General features: G+C 37.9%; 1 protein-coding gene across 3 annotated transcripts in view; it reads left to right on the forward strand.

Annotated features, from left to right (window-relative positions):
• The window catches only part of LOC128872383 (agrin-like), a 543,175-nt gene extending 525,811 nt beyond the window's left edge, over positions 1–17,364 (forward strand). For 2 of the 3 annotated variants that reach the window (XM_054115012.1, XM_054115014.1), the window contains 10 exons: positions 11–184; positions 2,570–2,909; positions 3,588–3,815; positions 4,500–5,104; positions 6,374–6,785; positions 7,188–7,441; positions 7,943–8,036; positions 8,223–8,330; positions 9,031–9,205; positions 10,454–17,364. In XM_054115012.1, coding sequence (XP_053970987.1) covers positions 11–184; positions 2,570–2,909; positions 3,588–3,815; positions 4,500–5,104; positions 6,374–6,785; positions 7,188–7,441; positions 7,943–8,036; positions 8,223–8,330; positions 9,031–9,205; positions 10,454–10,711 — 2,648 coding nt within the window. In that variant the 3' untranslated portion in view covers positions 10,712–17,364. The remainder of the gene's footprint in view (positions 1–10; positions 185–2,569; positions 2,910–3,587; positions 3,816–4,499; positions 5,105–6,373; positions 6,786–7,187; positions 7,442–7,942; positions 8,037–8,222; positions 8,331–9,030; positions 9,206–10,453) is intronic. The other variant, XM_054115013.1, reaches the window with a different exon arrangement.
• The last annotated feature ends 1,845 nt before the right edge of the window (positions 17,365–19,209 follow it).

Consider the following 19,209-nt stretch of genomic DNA (forward strand, 5'->3'; position numbering starts at 1 on the left):
CGTTTTCCAGGTGTGGCTGCTGCGTACCGACCGACTCCAGCGACGATTCGCGTGGTCACCCCGTTGCTCGGTGACCTATGCACCGACGACAAGGATTGCACCATACCGAACAGCGAGTGCTCCAACGGAGGCTGCATCTGCTCAGAGGGATACGCTGAAAACAGCGACACGCAGGAATGCTTCGGTAAACAATTTAATATTATTATTTCCTTACCTGGAAGGTTATTGCTTTCTTATCTGGAGACGAAGTATTGCTGTTCGTCAACAACAATATTTGAATTCAAAAATCCAAAAACGAATACAACACTAATTTGATTATATAATACCTAGGTAATATAAACAAATTCTCTATCCATTCTATTTTATCTTATCTATCGAGCTCTGAATATTCCCTACCTGTGCTAAATAATATTCAGACGAGTTTTTCTGTATGAAATATAAACACAAACTATTATCTACAAAATAGCGTTTAAATTTGTACATTTCATGCATTTGTTTCGAAGTTACGACCATCTGAAGTCAATGATAACAATTTTTTGCCATGTACACATGCTCTACTTCATCAGCTTCCTTTTTATAACATTCCCTATGGTATTGACAATAAATAATTGTGAGTGTATAATTTCTCGATACCTGACGAATAATTTTAGTGCTCTAGCTATCTCAAAATTGACTATTTCTTAACATTTTCCTATGGCATACTGTGTCTTCTAAATATAGGACACCGATATCCTTAACCTTTAGAATCATTTACACAAATGACGCTGTGAAATAGTATCAAAGACGAGTTCGTTTTATAAAACTTTCACTCTACGTCCATAGAAACACATACATTCTCAGCCTCTGCCATTCTTCAACAATTTACTAAATAACATATTATTCCTGCGACGCATTAATTTTATTCCCAGCATCCACTAATCATCGAAATCTTCTTCCTGGATACTCCTCATATCTAAATTTGTTTCTGACCTACACTGGGTGTAGAATTCGTACACCGATCAATTTCCAAAAACACTGTGTAAAATTGTAATTTATTAACTTATTTTTTATAAACAATGACATTCTACATATTCTCGGAAATCTATAGAATAGATAGATTACAAAAAATATAACTATTTATATAAGTTGGGAAATTAACGAGAAAAAAAACAATTAACCGATAGAAATATTGAAGCAATAAGTATTTGCACAACAATTTAATTTTTAAAAATTGTTTAAAAAAAAAGAAAGAAATTTACATTAATTTATAAGTATATAATACTTCCTTCGTGGGATTTCCTTTTGATTTTATAATTATTGTAACTTTTCTAACAATTAAATTAACTACATTATTAGTTATTTGAAGTGGGATCTTTTTTCATTCCTCTATTGGAGCCTTTTTTAAAAGTGCTTTACTGGAAATTTGATGTTTTCTAATTCGTACGAAGCAATAAGCTAATGTGTTTATGTTATAAACTCTACTGTAAATGGTTCGTCATAAAAATCGTAAAAATACTTATTGCTTCTATACTTTTACCCACTTTTCGCATTTTTTTGTTAATTTCACAAATTATATTAACTAGTAAATGTTGTTTGAACTATATCTATCGTAGAGACTTCCGAAAATATGTAAAATATCATTGATTATAAAAAAAGAAGTTAAGAAACTACAATTTCACACAAAAGTGGTTTGGGAAATTGATCGGTGTACGAATACATTCTACACCTAATGTATACCAGAACTATCAATACCCTCAAGAGGTAAAAATACTTTCCAATGGTGCATAATACGGTTACTATGGATGCGAATTCGGACGAGTCCGTCCGAAACCCTCATCAGAACAAGGCGGTCTACTACGGTTACTATGGATGCGAGTTCTGACGAAAATGTGTTCGGACGAGTTCTGACGAATTCGTCCAATTAAACAAACGCCTGTTTTTCAATAAGAGTTTTTACACTACCAACGATAAAATTCCGTTGTAATGCAAATATTAATGTAAATTGTAATGTAAAATTGTAAATATTATTTCTAATTGTTTATTTAATTAATGTAAACCTCAAATCAAAATAGAAAATTGTATTTACTGCTAGTGTTGAGTTCTGTAGCAACTTTCTCCCACTTTTGCCGAGAAGAATCTCTGTTATGATAATTTTTGTCTCTTATATCCCACAAACACCTGTTCTCGTACACAAGACATATCAATTTATCGTTATTCGTTTATTTATCACTCCAATTTCAACGCACAAAAACACCCAAAATATACGCAGGTCGAACGAAAAAATCAAATTTATTTGAACGCTCAATTAGTTCTTACGACATCGTGAATGTTCTGACATGTGTATCGTTACTAGTGTAAACACTATCATTGAAAAACAGACGTTTGTTTATTTGAACGAATTCGTCAGAACTCGTCCAAACACATTTTCGTCCGAATTCGCATTCATAGTAACCGTAGTCTTACGCATTCGAATAAGCAAGCAATCCCAACGTATCGATCTCGAGAACAGTCTCCCCTTTGACTCGCAGACGTTCCCTCTTTCTGGCATCTTTCGAAGGACGACGAACGAATCTGATTAACCTGTTTCCAGCTAATTACGTGCCAGTGACACCGACCGAAGAATTTCGTGCCTGCCTGTCGTATCCCTGCCACGCGACATCGACGTGCATCGACCTGCCCAGCGCCACGTTCGTTTGCATTTGTCGGCCGAATTACACCGGTCTATTATGCGACGAGGAGATCAACAAAAGGGATTACGATGTGCCGTCGTTCGATGGCAAGAGCTACGTAAGGATGAACAGATTGAAAGCTTACCACAGGTTTAGCATCGAGGTCGAGTTCAAGACATACGCCGACAATGGGATTATACTTTACAACCAACAGAAGAGCGACGGGACCGGAGATTTCGTCTCGTTAGCCATCGTCGACGGGTTGGTACCTATTATACTGCCAAATGTCAACGAAGACCCGGAATTAGCCATCGCTGTATATATCGCGATAAATTACATAGTTTGGGAATTAATTATTTCCCCATTTGAAAAATGTAATGGTTCTTGCTTCTCTAATATTTGTTGTTCGCTATGTACAATTTACGTACCTGATGTTCGGATGAAAGTGTCATTAAGAAGTGCGTATATAAGCTGAGACACATAAAGCAGGTCACTTGAATAACTGATTCATTTTAACACTTTATCTACCAGGAGAATATTTATAAGAATTACTGTGTTTATTCTACTGGGATTGTTCTAAATACGATAGTTGAAGTGTTAAAGAAAAGAATATTTGTCAAGGACACTATTTGAAACGCCTGAAACATAGGATATAAAGATACAAAGGTCTAAACTGTAGCATTTATATCTTAAAGTAAAATATTTGCTTAGTGACCATCCTTTAGAAATCCTGAACAATACTAATTATCTTGTAAGTCATTGTATTCCTATTTTAGATTCTCAGATTTTTTTTGTAATCGTAAATCCTTTGAATAAAAAAATTAAATAAAACATATAGTGTAAATACACTAGTAGGCAAGCGTGATCGATTCAAGTGCAATCGTACTTCACACTCCTTTTTCGTCGCGTCGAATGTTCCATCTACGATTCCTTTTACAGATTCGTACAATTTCGCTACAACTTGGGTAATGGCCCAGTGATTCTGACCTCCTCCGAGAGAGTTACTATGAAAACGTTCCATCGTGTCGCAGCGAAGAGGTACCACAAGGACGGTGTTCTAATTTTCAACGATGGCGACGATGTGGCTGGTCAAAGTCAGGGGATGCTGAAGTCGTTGGACCTGAACCAGAACACGTACATCGGGAATATGCCAACGAATTACACCAAGTAATTATCTTTTATTTTTAAAAGGGTACTCCTTTTTTGGCCAGTTTCGAGGCACTTCTCACGATCTTTTGCAGCTAAAATAATTCACGTAATTGTATTAAATTTTAGAATATAAAAGTAAAAAGTCTATTTTAAATAAGAGGGTCATCTTCTCAAGTTTCGTAGTTTCGATCAACCTAAAATGCTTCATGATATAAACGGTTACAATTTACCGATTTTTAAACTCGTTTAATATAATTTGGTAGAAATATTCGATGATCTTGAGCAACAAGTATATTGTTACGCCGGGGGGGGGGGGGGGGGCGGCACATCGTGGAGTAGACATTTTTAATAATCAACACGTCTTTTATAAAAGAACAAGAACTCAGAACGTTTATTAACAATAACAAGAACTCAATCAGTAAACACGTCTGTTCGAAACAAGTCTAGCGACGTTCTGCCAATTCAAAATTTGCCGGTTCTCTTGGTAACCGGAACATCCCGACGATCCGTTTCCACTCGCTCTTCAGATCGCACTTCATATCGTCGCAGCATCTTCACGCTGCCGCGACGATGTAACTTCGCAATATTACGGCATCTTCATCCCGCCGCAACAATATCAACAAAAAGATGTACTTCTTGACCTAGAAAAAAAAGTATCCCCTTACTTCTACATCCAATTGTATTTCACTCTCCTCTTTCCAGGGTGTATGATAACATCGGCACCAATCACGGATTCCTCGGTTGCATCCGTAAACTGAAGATCAATCGAAACTTCGTCGACCTCCACGTCGGCCACGACAAAGACATCCTAGAGACGTACCGCGTGAAAGAATGCGGGGAAAACGCTTGCGCCAATCTGCCCTGTCAAAATGGCGCGACCTGCCAACCGATCTTCGAGGAGGACCTCTGCGACGGTCGTGAATGCAGACGAATGCAAAAACGTGGCAAGAACAGGAACAAGACTGGCATGAACATCGTTCGATGCAAAGGATCCCATTGCACCGCGATCGATCAACGACGGCCGAAGAAGAGCGCGAAGAAACGTTGCGCGGGGGCCACGTGCGATTACGATGAAGATGTCATTTACGACAATAATTACGAGCATGGAAATTACGCCGTGGAGAAATACGATCCTCCAGATTACAGATGCATCTGTCCACCACAGTTCACTGGCAGAAACTGCCAGGAGTCCTTGGATCCGTGCATTGGTGAACCCTGCCAACACGGAGCCACTTGCGATATCCTTCCTCAAGGCGGTTACGTCTGCAAGTGTCCACCAGGCAGGACTGGGGAACACTGCGAGATTTGTGAGTGGAATTATGACTGTATTATTTGTTGAAATTTTTATTTCTCTGACTTTAATGTTATTCGAAGTTCGTGGTATACTATGTCATTGAATTCGGCTTGATAGGAATTATGACATTGTTGAGTCAAGAATACAAACAATTATTTAAACAAACGAAGGTCATATCGATAATTATTGATCTTAACAATTTTCAGAGCTTTTCTTTATTGCAACGTATAGTGAATCGAAAACTGATCGATTTTGATTTGAAACATTTTTTATCAGAGTATCGCAAGTACTTGAGAAATCGTGAAAAATGTTACGTGGGAGGATCTGTATGTTTTGAAAAATGCACAAAAAACAATTGTTTGAGAGTATCTAAGAATGCTAAATACTGCCTATTAGGTAGTAGAAATTTCTCTCTTTAATTTGAATTTTATTTGAATCAAATCGAACTATTTCACGCAGAGTTACGACACTTCAAATGCAATTAATTATAAACAAAATAAAACAATTGTTTGAGAGTATTTAAGAATGATAATTTTCAATTTATTAAATAGTATAAATGCCGCCCTTCAATTTGTATTTTGTTTGAATCGAATCGGACGATTCTACACCGAGTTATGGGCACTTTAATAGTAATATGTATATAGATTGATTGATCAGTGGCTTACAACGTCCTTGCAAGGGTGATGCAATTCCAAGAAATAATAGTAAACATGATAGTAGTAATTCCTGGAAGGAACACCACCTAAGTTCTTAGAAGTAGTAGTAAACATTGTAGTATTTCCTGAATGGAAAACCCCTTTGTGTACTTTACAAGAGATTCAAATTTATCTATTGTTCCTTTCGAGCGATTTTAATGAAATTTGGTATCCAACAGTTTTTGGGGTCGCTAAATTCACATCTGAACTTTGAATCTAGAAATTCAAAATGCCGGCTCTAATGCGGGAGGACAAAATGCGAAAAGTGATTCTATTTGAGTGAAACTTGATATACAGGGATTTTAGAGATCGCTGAGTCTAAATCTGAACTCACAATTTAAAAATTCAAAATGGCGCATCCAATATGACGGACCAAAATGCAAAAAGTGATTTGATTTGCATGAAACTTGGTATACAGGGGTTTTGGGGGTCACTGAGTCCAAATCTGAACTCACAATTTAAAAATTCAAAATGACGTATCCAATGTAGCAGACCAATATGTGAAAAGTGATTCGACTTCGATGAAACCTAGTATACAGCTTCTCGTACACGTAAATTCATCATCGAACACCTTCGATTGTTCACAGTGGATGCCGAACTAACGGAGCTGCTGATACCCGAGATGACTGGGGACGGTTTCCTTGAGCTTCCGTGTCTAGAAGGGGTGGCGAAAGCGTTCTCCATTGAGTTGTGGTTCCTCACACATGCTAGCGACGGTTTGCTGCTGTACAATGGCCAACTGAACAACGGCCGCGGCGATTTCATTAGTTTGAACCTGGTCCACGGCAGATTAGAATTCAGATTCAATCTCGGAAGTGGCATCGCCAATATCACTTCCCCGGACCCTGTCACGCCTGACACGTGGCACTGCGTACGAATCAGCAGACTCGGCAGGGAAGGTGTCCTCCAATTGGATGACGGAACGGTCGCCAGAGGATTATCTGGAAGCCCTTTGACAGAACTGAATTTGGAAATGCCGCTTTACGTCGGTGGCGTTAAGTACGTTTTAGAATAAGTTAATGATTTCCATTGAAACTAGACTTCTAGTATTAATTGAGGTTGCCACGTGACCGTCTAGACTAATTACGTAGTAATCATTTCATTGCCCTGCAACTTAATTATATAATTCAAACTTTTCAAATACTTCAATTGCTAATTACTATAATTACGAATCCAATTGAATTGTTATGATTTCATAAATGATAACATATTCATCACTGATGACTACTGTCTATTTGAAACCTTTACATAATATCTGTCCACCATTTTATCACATTTTAATTTCATTTTCTTTTTTCGAATTTAATTAACTGAGACCTCTGAATCACAAATTAAAATGTAATTAAATCACTTTGTAATGATTATTCATGGAGTAATATAATTTCTCTTCACTGTTCGCAGACATTGGCGAGAAGTTCATCGTTTAGCTGGGGCCTGGACTGGATTAGTAGGCGCCGTGCAAAGGTTAATGGTGAACGGGAAAACATATCAAAATTTGGCGGTGAACATCACGCAGCATAACACAGACATTTACGATGGTCTACCATGTCCAAGCAACGAGAATCCTTGCCATAACGGTGGAGTGTGTTTACCTCTTCTCAACAGCTATCTGTGCAAGTGTGCTAGTGGCTACAATGGCCTTCACTGCGAATATTGTAAGTTCTACCACGACTTCTAATAAATTAATTATAAGTCTGATAACGTGTTTGTATTATACATTAGTATTGTACTACTATTAGTAGTAGTATTACTTTGTATTACACAAAGTGATACAACATCATAAAACATCTTCACAAATCTACTCAAGGCTGCTAACTTCAAGGGGATATTGTATTCCAAAATTTTGTTTGGAAATTGATTTTTTTCTGCATTTCTCGAGAAATACGCATTTAAAAAATGTATGGCAAACTTTTAGATATAAATCTCTAGAATTAGTGAGTTTGAGAGAAATTAGTTTATTGTTTATCTCTAAACGACACTATCCGAGTCACATTCTCTCCAGAAAACTGATCTGCATGGTCTGACATAGCCACATTTTTTTTTTTTTTTAATTGATTCTATCTATTCTCTTTTTTCAATAAATACATAAAATTAAGGTCGATGTGCCTCTTCAACAATTAAGAAACGAAGACTATGATTTTCTTCTGTATTTCTAGTCATGGGTTACGACGTATCCCCGGAGATAGTCGAGAGACCGGTACGCTTCAAAGGCGACAACTTCCTACAGTTCCGACACCGCAACGGGAGAAGGTAAACCGATCAGACAATTCGAAACAGTCCCGTTATATATTCTTAGATCACTGCAGCACACCTCTTGAGGTATTCCTCAATTAGGGGCACCAAGTTAGGCTGTCCAATAATATTAGTAACGGTAGACTGACTAGAATCCTTACGAACAAAGTATCACTAACCTTCTGATTATGTAACACCAACTAGTACTAACTCGACTAACACTACCCTCGGCGAGTACTCTGAGGAGTCCTACTCCGACTACGACGTGGAGGAGGACGTCGACTACGATTACGAGAGTTACGATTACACGGAGTAAGTTTCTAGGAAGAATGGCTGTGGTGTACTCGTTTGAGGGAGCTATCGTCTTCCTTGTGTCCATGTATCATCACGCGAATGATCCCTATTCTCTTTCAATAGAAAATTTCAGCGACGAACCCTTCGGACCTGGCCAGTCAAACCTCCAAGGACGATGTTACCTAAAAGTGGTTCATCGTTCAACTAATTCATTTCGTTCAATGATTATCGTCTGTGTTGTTTGAGTATCAACTCTTTACCAACCAGTAGCGATTGGACAATTAAATTCAATAATACTCTTCATTTCTACAACATTCGTACTATTCAATCCTTATTTTTAACCGACTTCGAAAAGGAGGAGGTTACTCGATTCGACATGTATATTTTTTTTTGTATCTATTAGAATCGATTTTCGATTAATATTTATATACTTATGGGAGCATTAAATGTTATCTCAATATTAGAAAACAAAGTTTTGATTGTTCTAGCAAAAAGCATATTAAGAGGCTACCGGTCGTTAAAGCGTTAACCTTAAAGCGAAAGCTTGAATGGTCGTGAAGGAAGCAGGTTCGAAGGGGATAGTAGACATGCAATACTTTTACTTTTCTCTTTGGGTGTCATGCTTGCCTGTTTGTGTAATGTCCTGGTCCCATGGCACTGTAGATCAATGTTGAAAGATTCGTGTACCAAATAGCAACTGAAGGAAACGATATTTTAGGAGAAGAGGTCAACAGTCGAACAAGTTCGAGCTGAGACTGAGAACGACCCACTCGGAGGGTCTCATTGCCTGGATCGGAAGAGGAAAAGTCGAACACCTTATGCTGTCGTTGCACGATGGACAGGTGGTCCTTACACACAAGAGCAGGAACGAACAGATATCCTTGAGGAGCAAGGTTTGTATTTACATTTGGAAATTTCCATGCCCGAAATTCTTCCTCTCTTACCTGTGGTCATTATTTAATCAATCATCTACTAAACCATCTCCATAGCTTTTATATTATATGCAGAATGATGAGAAGAATCAATTTACAGTGACTCGCATTAATATTCGGACACTATAGTACTTTATTCATTATTACAATGCACACCCGACCATAATTCAGTTTATACATTTTTTGTTGTGTAATACGTTAGAACGTGCGTTTTGTTTAACAGGAATGTAAATTTTATTTATTTAAGATATCGAATTTGTAATGTATTATAACTAACAATATACTAGACAATGTATTATTCCAAATGTATTACTCTTAACGTACAATCTTATTAGGTGCTGAAATTAATTCTATGTTTTTATATTCGATCATCTGTAACTGTAGTTTAAGAACAAATATTTAACCGTTAATTTTTCTACGTCAATTAATAACGAACTACGCAGATTGTTTCGCCATTTAGTTTCCCAACTAATATATACACGGTCTGTCTAAAAAGAAACCGAACTTTTGCTATTAAAAGAAAAGAGTACAAGTAAAGTTTTTCCACATTTCCCTCTGCGTCAATACAGCATGTAGACTGCGTAATTAACATTTCGAAGGAATAAACCTTTGCGGCTCCTGTTTTGGTAGCCCGTTTAATACGGCGGTTACAGCAGCCTGAATCTCCGAAATGTTGCTATAATGTTTCCTTTCATTGGAAGTTTCAATTTTGGGAAAAGAAAATAATCGCAGGGAGACAGATCAGGCGAGTAGGGTGAATGATCCAAGGTAACAATGCCAATTCCAATGAAAGGGGCACATTATAGCAATATTTCGGAGATTCAGGCCGCTGTAACCGCGATACTAAACGGAGTACCAAAACAGGAGCTGCAAAGGTCCTTCGAAATGTTAATTACGCGGTCTACACGCTGTATTGACGCAGAGGGAGATTATTTTGAGTAAATAAACGTGCGTGTAAAAACTTTACTTGTACTTTTTTTTTTTATAGCAAAAATTCGGTTTCTTTTTAGACAGTCCGTGTACAGTTTCCCTTTATAAGTAAATTCAAAGTTTACTACGGAAAGTCACAGAAATAATTTCCAAAACAAATATATTTGAAACCTTATCATCTTGTGCTTTGCATCCTCTGATACCATCTTACTTACCGTCTGTACCACTCGTAGTGTCGCTATGTAGTGTCCCTACTGAAACATCGATATCACGTTTCAGGAACGAGTGGACGACGGCATGTTCCACCTCATCAGAGCATCGAGGAGAAGAAGAGCGTCGACGATACAGATCGACGACTTCCCGCCCGTGAAGATATCGACGGAGACCAGCCTGCTGACAACGAACGGCAAGCTGTTCGTAGGCGGGAAGCCGGGCCACCGCGGCATCAAGGGCTGCGTGACGGACTTCGTGGTGGACAAACGACGGCTTCAGCTGGCGAGGCGGAAGATCGAGCAATGTCACGACAACGACGTATGATAACGAACCCCGGAAACGACGATCGTCAACGTGACGTCGCCTCCGGCCGTGCTCGTCGAATGGACGACGCCTTTGTCCGCGACGAGTTAGCATCAGCCTAAAAACGAAATCCGAAAAAACGCGAGGGGAAGTCCTTTGGAAAGTGTTCGTTTCCGAGGGTAGGAAACCGCGATCGGGCGCACGAGCCATCGGCCTCGAACGAATCGTGGGGACCGGAAGCGGGACCGGCGAATGGAAAGTGGACCCGATAACCCGACAATGAGACACGCGATTCCTGCCAAAGCCGATACTAAGGAACTCTTTGAGGGGAGAATCGACGATCGCGCCACGGATCCAACGATGTAGCCGGCTAAACTCCTATATTTATTTTCGTTTGAATAGCGTAAAGACAGAGAGCCTAAGTTCGTCGAACGGGTCGTAACGAAGTGTGAAGGAGGCATAAGTTAGAAGGAAGCGTCGCGTTCAATGCTACGTTCTCATCGAAGGACAATAATATATTTTTAAGGTGACGAGATTAATATACATATGAGTATATATGATGTATGTATGTATCAATTTAAAGCGTATACGTATAACAGAGGGGGGAAGGGGGTTACATTGTAATATCGACGCGAGGAGTGACGAGAGGAACGAACATGCCTGGGGTTCCGGTGGATAGGAGGTTGCGGATTGAGACGCGTCACGGGAGGGGTGGGGGGGGGGGGGGACTTATCGATAATCGTTAGTCGTTACTCTGTAAGTTAATATATCGAAGCACCTATAAATGTTTTACGATGCCAAGACTGACTTAAAAAAAAGAATGAACAAAAGATCGAGAGATCAATGGACGTGCGGAACGAAGTGCGGGCTACCGCGGGAGACATAGCAAGAAGAGAAAAATAAAAAAAAAACAAAAGCGAAACGATAAATCGGTGTTATGTTTGAGTGTTTCGGTAGAGAGATTTAACGATCGTGGATTATCAGAATAGAGGAATGTATTTTAAAGGACTTGTTGATTTATGCCAGTAGAGAAAAACAAAATAAAAAAAAACACGGAATAAAGTACACGAAAACACGCACATACACACAGAACAAGACACGTACAGGATCATACGGAACAGATATACCGTACAACGTTGTTTCTAGGCAGGCAAGGCTTTTTACAAATGCGCAAGGGAATAGATCTATTATACATATATATATATATAAATATATAAATAAATATAAATATAGAATATTATACATACCACTATGCAGATTACATTCCATGTAATGGACACCGCGGTTAAATTCTACGTAAGGCGAACCTATCGTTCAACGATGTCCTGTTGCATTTCAATCCTAGAACAAAAGGCAAATCGAGGACGGCACCAGGCCTCGAAGACACTTCGCTTCCGTTCGACAATCCGCGCGCACTCGACACGAATACATTATCCAGCGGATATCTTGCAAATCTCTTCTTGATACAGGGTTCACGGAATGCCGCGTACGATTCAAATGTAAATGGACTGGAATTGACGAGAACGGAGGTACGTTAAGGCGGGGGAACGGCGTCGTATCGTTTCTCTGTCACGATAATTGTAACTTCGACGTTCTTAGGCGCACCATCGGACTCTTAAGCCTTTGATCGCGGGATGACTTTTGCTGGAAATTCTAAGAGACGTAGAGGTGTGAATTTAAAAAAAATATCAGCTTATACGGAACGATAAGACGGAACTTTTTTGTATTTACAGTTTATTCGTAGGACGTTTAGTTTCGAAAATAAAAATTGAAAACTTGAAAGAACTTTTTCCTGAGATCTCGTAATGATCTGATCCTGTTGCAGGTGTCTTGCAAATAAACCGACAGTCGAACAATCGAATTTAAAAAGAATACCACCTTATAGAGAATGACAAAAAGAAACTTTTTTATGTTTACAGTTTATTCATAGGATGTTTAGTTTCAGAGATGAAAATTGAAAACTTGGAAGACCTTTCTCCTGAAATTCAATTTTTGCAACGAACGTCTTACTTTTCAAAAAATATTTAACGAATATAAAAATTTCGTATTCGATATGAATATTTCTCGATACTGTATATATACGACCTTCGCAATCAAAGGGTTAATCACTTGCCACAAGTCTTGAACTATGCAGACTGCAATGATAGCCTGCTACAAAAATGTATTAGTTAAAGTTTTCTTAATTTTCTAATACATAAAAGAATATTCAGTTTCAAAAAGCAAAAAGAGTGGTAGGAAAATCTGCTAAATTATTATTCACTCGTTCTATTGAGGATTATGTTTAATGCCATTAATAATAATAATAATGTTTTATGTCTGATGTCGCTGTTTTTTTTTTTTTTTTTTTTTTCTTTTTTATATATATATATATATATATAAATGATGGTGTATAAATGATTTGAGATTGAAATTGAAATTTCTATTAGCGTCGTCACCAACAATTAATTGCAAAAGAGAGCGTCAGAACAAAATGTTCTATCACGGTGAAGAATAATTATCGGTGCACAAGAAACGATTCGATTTCTCGTAAACAAAAATAATAATTATTATAATATAACGTACCGCTTGTGTGCAATCGAATGATCAACGACGAGGGATGTCTGAATGAAAGCTAACGCGTGCGTGAAAATGAAAAACTTACACGGACACACACGTACATAAACACACTTGTAAATAACGACACGCGCTGATCTACGAATTAATTGTCGTTTAGTGTATACCGCGCGCACGTTCATGCGTTGGACCTAACGAATATGCCAGGACGACCTAATTAATCGTAAATGTTCATCAAATCCCGCGACTTTCTTCTTTTTCTTCTTTTTCTTTTCTCTCTCGCGTGTTCAGAGACGGGCAAAATATTTATCCAGATAAAGATTACGAGTCACGAATGAACACGAATATCTTTTCTATTTTATAGGTTCAATAATAATTATTAGACCGCAGGTATTCAAGGAAATAAAATATGCAAGGTGCATGTACTCTTTTCATCCACGTTAAATATGCAAATATGCAATAAATTATTATGTACAATATGCATAAAATAATAGTAGTACTGTATGTGCACGTATAATAGATTATTTTATCGTGTATAATAATATATGTGAACATATTATGTATTCTTTTATTATGTATCGTATGATATTTGTATATACAGAATATATGTAACGCGTAGACACGTACAAATGACTTTGTACGATAAACGACGAACAATGAACAAATCTGCATACTGGCATATATTCTGCATATAAGTGTACGTATTTTGAATATTTGCATAGTATATGCATTTACGCAAGCATCGGCAGTCTAATAATTAAAATCCGAACTGTAAAACGAAATCGTATTTCACGTTGACGGATAAACAGTAGTTTATCCAGACAGTTATTCGCTCGAATAAGTGATTCGATTCTTCTATTCGAATGAAATTTTGCCCATCGCTGCACTCGTCGGGAAACGAAGATGTCCGCGACAACGTGTTCTTCCCTTGCTCACCAATCCCGTCGATCGAAGCGACTATCCGTGAAGCCTAAGTTTTCTATCGAATTACCAGATCTATATTGTACACCATCGAGGATCACGACATCGTCGAACTTTTCCAGCGACGCTGGACGAGCAGATCTTTTCGATTTTGTAAAAGTGAACGCGTACAAACGCTTGGTGGAGATGTAAGTAACTCGACGAACAGAAAACGTAATTCTAAGATTATTTTCAGCCGCACTCTTACGTACGTAATTAGTACGTAAACGCGTACACGATACATATCCTCGACACGCATGATTTTTTACGTGAAAAGCCAACGCAATTTGTCGTTAATTGGTATGTATATACGACCACATTTTTGTCTGGAAATGTTCGACGTCGAGGACGTTTCCGTGGTTCCCTCGATTCGTCGAAGAAACTATCATCGACCGACCAAACTTTGATGATGTTGTTGTTGTTGTTGTTGTTGTTTAAAGAGAAAGGGGGAAGAAAAATGTAGCCGAAGGAAACACGGTAACGTCTTCAACTTTTACCACCACGATGAACCGTTGAATATTTTTAAACGATGTTTCTATTGCGTTCGTTCATTTCGAAGACACGCTTATACGAAAGTTTTGATAAGTCCTTTTGTATTATAATCGCGATGTTCTCGAACTGATCATATCTTCGTCATATCTGTCGATTTGTTGCGATCGGTGCCCCCGAGGAAGCTTCAGAGAAACGTTTTTTGTCCTCGGAAAACTGTAACCTCGAGACTATATTAATATGTAAATTGTTCCTCGTCGGTAGCGCGCGAGAATTCGAATAATTGCGAGCAATATCGTTACATATCCTCCCGTTTGAAAATGTGATTTTTTGTATTCGTCAAAAAGATCTCGCTATTCAACATATCGAAACGAATTTTGAAGACGGTGACGCTTCTTTAGGAGGGGAAAAGGGTTTCACACTTTTAAACGTGCTCCGAACGGAACGAATTATTTGTTCCGAATGATCGACGTTGCTTTCGCGACGATGCCATCATTTTCACGAAAGAGAGACACTCGCTATTAGAGCAATATTACACGTTAAAGAACAGTGGTGGAAATTGGCCACTTTTGGACCTGGCTGGCAACGAACAATTTTTACTGAATATGTTTCTACCAGAAATGCGTAATTGTTTACCTGAAAAGATCAACTGAAAGTCAATATATTATACATATTTGAATTTGTCATTTCATCAGTTACCATCTTACAAGAATAAAGATACTGAATTCTATTTAATAATACATCAATGACCTTGAAATCTCTGGAATTATGATCTTAAAAAAATTGTTTTATTCATCGTAATACGTCACTCTTCGAACAAAACATTTCTATTTTGTAACACTTCTACGTATCATCAAAAGCAACAGAGATACAGTGGATGTAGAAAGTATTCGTACACCGATCAATTTCCAAAAAAAACTGTGTAAAATTGTAACTTATTAACTTATTTTTTATAAACAATTACATTCTACATTTTCTCCGAAATCTCTAGAATAGATAGATTACAAAAAAAATAGCTATTTATGTAAGTTGCGAAATTAACAAGAAAAAAACAATTAATTGTTAAAAATGTTGAAGCAATAAGTATTCGTACAACTGTTTAAAAGTACTTTCCTGGAAATTTGATGTTTTCTAATTCGCACGGAGCAATAAACTAATGTGTTTACGTTACAAACTCTACTGTAAATGGTTCGTCATAAGAAACGTACAAATACTTATTGCTTCTATACTTTTACCCACTTTCCGCATTTTTTTGTTAATGTCACAAATTATATTAACTAGTAAATGTTGTTTGGACTATATCTATCGTAGAGACTTCCGAGAATATGTAAAATATCATTGATTATAAAAAAAGAAGTTAAGAAACTACAATTTCACAGAAAAGTTTTTTGGGAAATTGATGGGTGTACGAATACATTCTACAGCCACTGTATATTAAATATAAATCTTATTGACTTTTTAAGAGTATCTTCTCACAAGGTCATCTGAAGGTCAATATATTATGCATGTTTGAATTTATCCTTTTGCAGTTACAATATTGCAATAATGAAAATACCAATGAAAAACGACTGCAGAAAAAAATGTTCAATGCCAGCCAGGTCCAAGGTGATCAATTTTTAGCATTGTCTTTCATAAAAATAAGTTACCAAGTGATTCTTTTCGCAACGTCGACTTTTGCAACACTCGGTACGAACTTTTCTTCGAGTCTGATACCCAGCCTCCGCTCTCGACGAAAGCGTTACCGCGAACCAGAAGAAGAAAGATGAAAAATGTGTTCCAAAAACGCGTATTGTTAACTTTGCGTCACTGTTTACGCCTGTCCTCGTTGTCGACCGCAGAGTCTCGATGCTCGGTCCGCCACAATCCTTCCGCGAAGGATCGTCGACGTAAGCGTGCTCGTGACGACACCTGTTCGTGTCATCGTAAAAATGAGAAGTACCATGTGTATCCGAAGGAACGGTATGGAATAAATCAGTAGAAATGTTACCCTTGCTCGCATGAAATCGTGGAAGGGCCAGTTGCAGCGCTGTCCTATCAAGACTCGAAAGAGTTCAATGGTCCAAAACGCACTTGAGTCGAGGCGAGATTAATTGGCCGCTCGAAAGTTGTCAAGGACCTATCCCCACCACTAGGTTATCCCCCCACTGCTCCGTTTCTCGCGTCTTCGCTTTGCGTTCGTTCCGCTGCGCCAGCTGACCGAGAAACAGAAAGATTCGTACGCGGAACAGCCGACCAATTGATCTTGCTTCGATTATGGTTGACGAGAAAAAGGCAGTGGATCGATGGGAAACTTTAATCCGCGCCAGAGAACTACTGCCAATCTAGATAAACATGGTAGAATCGATGTTTTCTCTATCCAAATCTCGACGATCGAATCGTCTCGCTGTCAGAATTTTCTGAGCGAGGGAAGCGATTGTCCAGCGTAGTCGGGATGAGAAAACGAATTGCTGAGACTTCCGTTACGACGACACCCGTACAACGTCATTTGTTTCGTGCGAAGGACACCCACGCAGCAGAGCGATCATCTTAATTAGTTTTTTTACTTTGATACCGTCTTTACTGCGACCATTCGCCGTTCACTGACCTAAAGTATTTGTGAGCTACACTGTATAACAAAAGTACGCGTTGTAAAGTGACTGTATATACAAATATAAATTATGCGATTATCTTGACCGCTGGTGCTTACTTCGATCCTGCACGCTTCGATCCTTCGTTCATTTCTGCCGATTAAGAGTAGTACCCTAGTAGCAATTATTGTTGGCATTTTGATGGGCCATTGACGTGACATCGGTTGGCCAACGGTTAGGATTGTCGCCCTTTTCTTCAACTCAGCCAACGCTCACATCCAATGTAGGCCCCCACGTCGCTTTCAATATAAAGGGCCAACGGAAAATTTCTTTCCGTAGGGCCAACTCTTAACTAGTTACAGTAAACCAATAGTAGGCAGACAGTTGGCTCTAGTACACTTCAATAAAACAGCTTTCAGAATGTTTTTTGGAAATTATTTCTTTTACATATGAGATTTATACTTTAATTGGATAATAAAATTGAAATAAAAACCAATTTGTATATTTGAAAAATATTTTATTTGAAATTTTGTAATGTTAGTCTTTTATTCAACTTTTGGATGTGTAACGTTCATTAACGGGCATTATCCTCCCTTGTAAAGCTTTATTAAATTTTGTCATTAATTTATATGGAGGCCACATGCATTCTCTTTTTAAAAGCGTAAGCCACTCCGATCGTACAACACCAATACTTCCATTGTCGCCATCTTGAGTTGCTTCAAATTCAATTACTTTGTACATTATGTAAAAATAAAATAGAAAAAATATTATATACGAAACGCGTCTAATCGTGATAAATGCACACGTTCAACTACATTAGTGCCTCGTCGCTTCCTACCGTCACCTTCGTCGATCAGTTCTTTGTTTTATAACCGTCGTTGTTAGGAACAAAAATTCACACGAACTAAAAATGTATATTAAATAGAACGAATGAAACAAAACGCATTACTGTTGTACAAACGGATCTTTCGCTTTCCATATTAAATTACTACTTACCTGCTTTACATTAGAACGGATCACCAAACGGACTGCAAGACGCCATGCAACTGCACATAATATACATATAACAGTCATTTCACCTTTAACTCGAAAAATAAAACACTCGCGTTGCGACTTATATATGCGTAATTCACTGGCTTTGACTGGCTTTACGCCCGTCATTTTCAATCATTATTTGTGCTATATTATAAATGTCAATGCATAACATAAAATAAAGTAATGGATAAGAAAAATGAACTGTCTGGTGACAACGGTGCCCTCGCAGCATCACATCGATTAAAAATTAAAAGAAACAAGAGTCGAAAGACTCGCCCCGTCGTTGTGTCCGGCAACAAAGCTTTTCATTTGTTTTCATTTCTGCTTTCTGAAATTAAAGTAGACAAATTTGATGGATAATCAATTAATAAAGTTCAATATATTGTACATAACAAAACTTCAGTGGGCCAACTATGGCCCAACGATAGAAAACCACGAGTATTATTCATAAATAAGAATAGAAAGAACTCATTTTAGCGTATAACAACAGGTTCTTATTTGTAACAAGATTTCCACAACGTCTAAGAACAACGTTTAAGCGTTGACGTGCTTTGGTTGCTGCGACGTAGTATTATTGTTGCAAGTTTCTTGTTAAGTAACCAACTATAGTAATTGTTAGCCCAACATTGGGTATTTGTAGACAAATTGTCATAATCCTTTTAACGTAGGACCTTATTTGGGCATTTGTAGACAAAAGCACTAACTATATCCCAACTGATTCCCAACTATTGGAAACCGTTGGCCAACCATAAATGCTACCAGGGTAGAGAAATCAAATTGTTGCTAAAAGTCGTTAGAAGCCTATCCTCGCCGTAATAGTAGCCTACTACCATCGTTATAGTTTTTATCTCTATTTTTGTCGTGTTCATTTTACTCTGTAAATTAAAAGAAAATGGGTGCATTCAGAAAGGCTTC

The sequence above is a fragment of the Hylaeus volcanicus genome, chromosome 2 (assembly GCF_026283585.1).
Source record: "Hylaeus volcanicus isolate JK05 chromosome 2, UHH_iyHylVolc1.0_haploid, whole genome shotgun sequence".
In the NCBI taxonomy this organism is placed as follows: domain Eukaryota; kingdom Metazoa; phylum Arthropoda; class Insecta; order Hymenoptera; family Colletidae; genus Hylaeus; species Hylaeus volcanicus.